The 7,936-nt window shown below is 36.9% G+C and overlaps 1 protein-coding gene across 2 annotated transcripts; it reads left to right on the plus strand.

The window, feature by feature from the left end:
• Positions 1 to 954: 954 nt before the first annotated feature.
• On the plus strand, positions 955 to 7,552 carry LOC132644073 (uncharacterized). Of its 2 annotated transcripts, XM_060360623.1 has the most exons (14): positions 956 to 1,403; positions 2,668 to 2,801; positions 2,870 to 3,010; positions 3,084 to 3,195; positions 3,286 to 3,607; positions 5,535 to 5,748; positions 5,828 to 5,908; positions 5,992 to 6,247; positions 6,369 to 6,481; positions 6,592 to 6,690; positions 6,775 to 6,822; positions 6,952 to 7,062; positions 7,142 to 7,232; positions 7,316 to 7,552. In XM_060360623.1, exons 1-14 carry the CDS (start codon positions 1,151 to 1,153, stop codon positions 7,417 to 7,419), a joined length of 2,079 nt encoding a protein of 692 aa, XP_060216606.1. In that variant the 5' UTR covers positions 956 to 1,150; the 3' UTR covers positions 7,420 to 7,552. The 2 variants fall into 2 exon arrangements, with proteins under 2 accessions (XP_060216607.1, XP_060216606.1); XM_060360624.1 differs by lacking the exons at positions 7,142 to 7,232; positions 7,316 to 7,552 and having other exon boundaries at positions 955 to 1,403; positions 6,780 to 6,822; positions 6,952 to 7,047.
• Positions 7,553 to 7,936: the final 384 nt, after the last annotated feature.

The raw sequence follows: 7,936 nt of genomic DNA on the forward strand, positions 1-7,936 counted from the left end.
AATCAAATGCACGTTTATATTTATAGGCTTTACTATATATTATCACATTCACTTCAGGGAATGGATCTATATTTGCAACATTTATCAAAAGTTTTCATTCTTCAGGAATAAAACATAATTATTTGAACGTGCCTTAAGCATATCAAATCGTGATAGCTTATAGCCTCTTTTAAGATATTGCTACTTCAGGAGCAAATCGAGACATACATATAATGTGAAGAATTTTTCTCTAACACATCTTCAATCATAAACACAATAAGCCCGTAAAAATATTACCACTTCTGGTGTTCACTGATATAAACTCATTTAATCATTTCATATTTGCGAACTAACCTTCCAGTAGAATATTGGCATAAGGTCTTCAGCAACTTTGGTTTCAAGATATTTTGTCAAAAAGAGGCCGAAGTGCTATATTCCATAGTAATATTTAAAAAAAAGAAAGGCCATGTTTCTTAGTTCTTACTACGCTGATGGTGAGCTTCTCCCAAAAATCAGTTTAAAATTTTCGTAGTTGTTAAAGTCAACAACAATCAACCATCAAAACAAAGATAGAAAAATACTTGGAACATGTTACCTGAACTGTTTAGACTAAATAAGTACTGCAAGTCCTTTACTTTATCTCCAGTGAGGCAACAACTTGTACTCAGTGTAATTCCAAGAATTGCACCTTCGAGACTTTCAAAGTATTTGCTCAAGATGGCTAAGGCTCGTGCTGATAACGTAATATAAAATAAAACTATGAAGTAAATACACAGAAGAAATATGTAAAGAGAATATGTAGAGAGATATCAGATTATATTATTTCTGCTCTTTCAACATTGCATCTGTGCATCCTATTTATAGGAGCAACAGGACATGAGATATTTTGAGATATTTTGGGATATTTATAACTTAATGGATATCCACTACTTGGGATATTTATAACATTACTTATTTAAAAAAGAAAAATTTGTAGTATGTCCAAAGTGTATGTCCGTGGTGCACTGGCCTCCTCAACTCTGTATCTCTTTCTTTTCAAAATCTCAGCTTCTTTTCTCCGCCACAATTAAGACCACCTCAGTTGAAGAAGCATGTAAAACCCCTTCAATTTTGTTGCATATAAAACATTAATGGATTTGCAGTCCCATCAAACCCTTATTTATTTACATCGATGGGCATGGCTCTTCTTTCTTTTCCCCGTTTTCTTTCACTATCAGTCCCCAAAACTCCTTCTTTCTGTTGTACTTGTGTAATGTCAGTGAAAATGAAAGCACCTGGTGCTGTGAAGAAAGATAATGCGGCAGGAGCTATAGTATGGTACAAGCACGATCTTCGTCTCGACGATCACCCTGGGATTGCTTTAGCTTCTTCTATGCATCGGACACTTGTACCTTTATACATCTTCGATCCCCGCATTCTTGACAGTTAGTATACATTCTTAACCGGCCCTATTCCTTTTATTTATGTGTTATATTTGGTGATTATACAAGAAAGTATTTAGATGAGAAAATATCACATCAAAGTTTAAAACTTGAATTAAATTTAATTCTTCAAAGTTCTTTAGCGAGAGTGTAAAAAAAGGCATAATACATATTGGCTGGCCTCAACTGACAACTAAACAATCCAATTTTGAGGATGTACATCTAGACACCTCAACTCATCCTCACTGTGCAGTTGAACACTCCAACTTGACACATAAATTTTGAAAGTGCCTAGATGATCATTTTTAAGTTGGAGTGTTCAACTGACACAGTTGGGATGAGTTTAGGTGTCTAGATGTGCATTCTCAAAATTGGAGTGTTTAGTTGCCAGTTGAGGCCAAGTTAAGGTGTCTATCTATGTATTTTGCCAAAATAAATAGTTAAAGAATTTTTTGGTTTTCATTTTGTGATTATCTACGTTTAGTTGCAGCTAGGTACCCATTTATTAATTTTTTTGCACTGAAAATAAATAGTGATGTTCTTACTTTGTGTAAATTGGTAATCTTTAATTGAAGATAGCTAAAGCAGAAGAGTGACAAGATTTTTTGAACTTCAAGTGAGGTCACGAAAAGTTCTTTCTGTTCAAATGGTTAGTATTATCCACTTGTTAAAAGTCAGGTGAACTACTCGTGTATTTTGTTCAAGTTTAAGGATAAAAATGTAATCCAAAATTATGTGGAGTGTCTAATCATTGTCAGATGGATTTGTACGTATATACACTCTTATTTCAAATGGGTATGTGATTTAAAGTAATGCTATTTCAAGGGTGCAAACATTTCAAAATTTATTTCAACTTCAGCTCACCGAGGACATGACCCTTGATAGGAGGGTGTGGAGGTCGAGAATTAGGGTAGAGGGTTAGTAGGCAATCGGGCGTATTTCTTTTCCTTTCTCAGAGTATTAGTATTATTCTTGTTTTTCCTTATTTTTGGATTTCTATTACTTCCTATTGTTTGTCTAGCCTCGGTTATCTTATTAGCTTGCTATTGTATCTGCTTGTTGCTACTGCCTGTTTTCCATCGTTCTTTGAGTCGAGGATCTATCGGAAGCATCCTGTCTACCTTCTCAAGGTAGGCGTAAGGTCTGTGTACACTCTACCTTCCCCAGACCCCACCTATGGGATTACACTGGGTTTGTTGTTGTTGTTGTAAGCCTGGCTGTGTCTAATAGATGAGTTAGCCTCCTAATGTAATACATTTTAACACAGGATTTTCTGATGAGATGCTGGAATTACTTGTTTTTGCGCTGGAGGATCTGAAGAGTTCACTGAAGGAGCAAGGATCTAATCTGATGATCAGGTTCGGGACTGCGGAGAATGTCATAGAAGGGCTCGTCAAAGAGGTTCTTACATATTATATTTGCTTATTCAAATGAGGCAGTCATCCACTTATATCCAAGGATTGGAACAGGTCAAGGCTGCCAACATATTTGTAGAGGAGGAGGTAGAGTTTGACTTATGGAGAATAGTACAAGGTGTAAAAGAGACCTTGGATATGATATCGGGGACCCCAAAACTTGTAATATGGAACACTCCATTTTATGATATCAAGGTACTAATGCTTTTTTCTTATGTAAGGAAGGAAAAAGAGAAAATTCTTAGTTCCTGACTTTTAACTTCTCCAGAGCTTAAAGGTTTTGCCGAAATCATACGATGAATTCAAGAAGCTCAAATTGCCTTCTACGTCACCTCTTTCTTCCCAAGTGTTACCAAAAGCAGATTTGAGCTTGTCCTGGGGTATCATCTGACAACTTTTTTCCCTGTGCAATACTCTTGTGATATCTATCATTTTTTTGCTTTGCTCACAACATTTTATATATGCAATAGGTTCTTTGCCCACATTAGAAGATTTGAAGAAATATATAGATGGCAATGCTGGCACGTCCCTAAACAGATCTTCTACAAGTGAATTGCAGAAAGCCCAGACTGCAACTCTGAGTAGTGTTGTTCAAGGTCTGAGAGAGGAAGAGTTCAATGAAAACAGTCTAAGTGATTCAACTCTCAAGAAAATTCGGAGGAAGAGACCTGTAAAGTCAGCTTTTGTAACACAATGTGGAAATATAGTGGGAGGTGGTACAAGCCTAGTGTTGGATGCTTTGTCTGCATATTTGAGATATCTGGAGGGCACTTCCCGAGATGAATGGCAGGAGTATGAGTCCCCTCTTATTTTTCCTTATGTGTCACTTAATCCTATGAAATCATTTGGTTGCTTGATCAAAGCTTCTCAGATATTTGTAGGCGAGATATGTTCATATATTTATAAATGTTTCTTACTGTCTGAAACCACAGTTTTATTTATTTACTCCCTCTATAGTCTATACCAATGAACATTGAGAAAAGTTTGAACAGCTTTTTGAGTTCATTTAGTTGTAGATATAATTTTAACAAGCTCTAAGGGCTTTGGTTCAGTGGTAAGACACGATCTGTGAATTAAGTGGAGCAGGATAGAGGGGCAGACCCAACATTCACGTAGTGCCAGCTGTCCCTCGGGGATTCCTAGGTTATAAACAAAAGATATTAGTTTAAACCAATATTGGATTGCGTTAGAAAGCTTGAAATCAGTCACTTCAGGATCATTTGTTTTAGCTATTATAGCAGAGTGACAGAGTCTACAAGTGTCCTATTCCCGTTGATGGATATCACTTCCAACATTAAGATCAGATATGCGGAAGTATCCGCTCATAGTATTTTGTGCTGATAATTATTTCTGGGAATCAATCTTTTCTTAGAGAATATAGTTCAAATAGACATGGATGCATGTAGTAATGCTTTTGAGAAAGATGATTTCAGTAGATTTATAGTTCCTATTCACCGTCCTTAGGTCTGTAAGGTTCTTTGAATATGTTCAAGATTTCAAATCTGAAGCTGTTGTAAGTGCAATATATATTGAGAAAGAATTCTAAAGGTTAACTGCTTAGCCTACTGTGTGACTTAACTGGGGCTTTCTGAAGACACTGGACATCGGATGACAAGGATTGTCAGCTGAACATATTGATGAAAACAAAACAGAAAGTATGGGCATTGAGACCCCTCGATTAGAAGTTTTAAGGCCTTGTAATTTACTGCTTTGCTTGTCTCCTACCTGCAGCCTCTGTTGTATCTGCACTATTTGGCTTATGGTAATTAAGATTTATGTTACAGCATTGTTTTGGACGGCGCGCGGCGACAAAAGGCGACAAAGGCCTGCCTCGCCTTAAGGCGCGGCGAGCGGCGAGGCGCTCGCCTTTTTGAAGTGCGGCGCCAATAAATACCAAAAAATTAAAATATTTAATTGCATATGTAAATAATCAAAATCTCACTAGCAATAACATATTAGCAAATATTTCAATTCAAAAATTAAAAGTAGATAGTAGATGCTAAAAGTCTAGAACTTGAATGAGTCAATGACTCAATAATTCATAAGTGACAAGACAAGCAACACTAAAATTAAAGCAATAGTGCAATACTAAAAGTCTATTCAAATTCAAGATCTTCAAGAAAAAAACAGAGCAAAAAACAGAGGAGAAAAAAACAGAGGGTAAAAAAACAGAGGAGAAAAAACAGAAAAAGAAGAAGAGAATAGAAGAAGGAAAAAAAAAAGCAGAGGTGGCCGGAAATAGGGCAGTTGTCGCCGGAAAAAAAGAAGAAGAAAGAAGAAGAACAGAAGAAGAAGCAGAAGTCGAAAATACAGGAGGAAGAAAGAAGAAGAAAGAAGAAGAACTGAAGAAAAAGAAGAAGGAGAAAGAGACGTACCTGAAACCTTGAAGGAGAAGAGAGGAGGAGGCAAAAAAAAACCCTAGCTGCTATTTTCATTTAAGTCCTCCACTTCTTTTAATTGCTTTTTTTTATTTTTTTAAAAAAAGGCATCTCGCCTCGCCATAATTGGGCGCCTCTCCTTGGCGCCATTAGCGCCTTTCTCACCTTTGGCGCGCCTTTTGAAGGGCTGCTCGCCACAGCCATAAAAGGCACTGCAGCCTCTCCACGCCACGCCTCTCGCCAAAGGCGAGATGGCGCTCGCCTTTAACAACACTGTGTTACAGAAACATTAGACTTCTAGGAAAGAATGTTAACTGCTGCCAATTCGCTTCATTTTCCAGGGTACATGAAAAACTGCGTGCAGCTGAAACTCGGGAAGGAGCCTCATTTGGTGCCCTTTTTGGATCTGCTCTTCTTCTTGGAATAATTTCCAGAAGAAGAGTGTATTATGAAGCGATTGAATACGAGAAAAAACGAAATGCTGGATTTATATCACCTTTTGGATACTCGGCCAAAACAGTTGCTGCAGCAATTGATACTGTGTGTTCAATAGAGGTATTTTGAATCAAAATATGAATGTTATTGGATCTACTGATAAAAGTTTTGACGAATAAGAACCTCTTTGCTTTCATAGTGGTATACGCTGTTGGCTTTAAGAAGTAAGGAAGCTAGTTCCGGTGTTAGGATTTGGAGATGGAATGGCCATTTGATTCATGTGAGTGAGATTTTTGAAGATTGTAGTATACTTCTCTATCTATTTTGTGATGTTGTCTACTGACATTTATTGTGTGTTTTCAGTATACACTTACTGGGGATGAAGGCCCTGCTCTTCTTCTTGTGCATGGTTTTGGTGCTTTTTGGAGCCATTATCGTGACAATATACATGATATTGCGCAAGGTGGAAATCGAGTCTGGGCGATGACACTCCTGGGGTTTGGTGAATCAGAAAAACCAAATATTGTTTACACTGAAGTTGTGTGGGCTAAATTGCTCGGAGATTTCATAATTGAAGTAGTGGGAGAACCTGTCCATCTTGTTGGAAACTCAATTGGTGGTATGTACCAGGACGTTTAGCGGTCAAAAAGAGAAATGCACCAGTCACTAATTTTTGCATTGATTTTGCTATTTTTTTCCATCTTTTGTTCTTAATTAGTCTTGTTGATTGTGCTAACCAGGCTATTTTTCCGCCATTGTTACTCGTCTTTGGCCTGCTTTGGTGAAGTCTCTGATCCTTTTGAACAGTGCTGGCAATGTTATTCCTGGATATTCTGGTGCATACCATTCTGATGTAAGAAATGTGAACCTGTCAATCTAATCATTATAGACTTTCTTCCTAATGTTTAACCGTAACATTTAAACGAAAGGTTCATGGAAAATTGAGGTTGTTGTATATTTTAGGCTAGGCAAACTTCAGGAGCAGCCTGGCTAGGTGCTCGTTTCCTTTCAGTGTTCTTGCGTTTGAATCTTAGGAACACAGTGAGAAGTTGCTATCCAATTGTAAGTGTGCTTTAGATTTTGACATCATGTGTTTTTGTTGCCTTTGATAACCTGGTTAGCCTCAGCTAATTTTGTTTTCTGCAGAGAAGTGATCGTGCAGACGAGTGGCTTATCCAAGAGATGCTGCGAGCAGTATCCTTGTTGACACTTATCTGTGATCTTTTAACTTGTCAAGTATATTTTGGGACAATATTTTAAGTGCTACAACTATCGTATTGCAAATAATTATTATTATGATGCACTGCCTTGACAAATCTCCAGTCTTATGACCCCGGTGTAGTGGTGGTCTTAGAAAGTATTTTCAGCTTTGATCTTTCTGTCCCTCTTAATTATCTTTTGCAAGAATTTGAGAAGAGAGTACTTGTATTACAGGTAATACATTCATATAATCTATTGGCATGAAACTTATCATTTCACTAGTTTTAATGCTTATCTTGCTGTATTCTGTTAGGGAATGAAAGATCCACTTTCTGACTCGCATTCAAGGTTAGCCATGCTGAGAGAACACTGTGAAGGAATTGTAATCAGAGAGCTAAATGCTGGTAATTCATGGAAAGCTTTAATTTTTCTATTTCCTCCAATAAATCTATTTGTATTTTCTTATGTTGCACTATCCATATTTCAGGCCATTGCCCACATGATGAGAAACCAGAGGAAGTCAACTCTATCATTCAGGAATGGGTAGTGACACTTGAAAGTGAACTACTTACAACTAGCTCAAAAAGGTAGAAACCAATGTATAAAAAGCAGTACTAGTAATGTTTACATTTCCATTAGCCAATCTGTCTGTAATTAACTACTATTACATCCACAAATGTGCATGGATTATTTTTTGCTAGTGAAACAGGTGTGTGAGTACTAACTAATAGCTTAGTTTTTATTCAATTTGTTACCGGATCGTGTGATTCGAGGTTAGGAAAAGTTTTAGGAGATTTTCTGGCCGTACCTTATCAAGAACTCTGAGCCCTGTTGCTTCTGACTCAGTCCACACCTCAAATTCTTCATTTTCAGTAACAAAGAACATGATATTGGCCAGAAAACTTAAGGAAAAAGAAAGACATAAAATCTTTATGGGTGAGTGAGATAATCAGCGTAATACATTGGTAATATCTTTTCAAATTCTACTATCTTGACCCATTGTATTTTGTTTATTTTAATTCTACTGTTTGGAATGGAAAAATATTATCTCTGCATAGGAAAAAATATCGACGACTAGTTTTCTCAAACCAGATGAAGACCCAAAGCA

Source organism: Lycium barbarum, chromosome 6 (assembly GCF_019175385.1).
Source record: "Lycium barbarum isolate Lr01 chromosome 6, ASM1917538v2, whole genome shotgun sequence".
NCBI lineage: Eukaryota > Viridiplantae > Streptophyta > Magnoliopsida > Solanales > Solanaceae > Lycium > Lycium barbarum.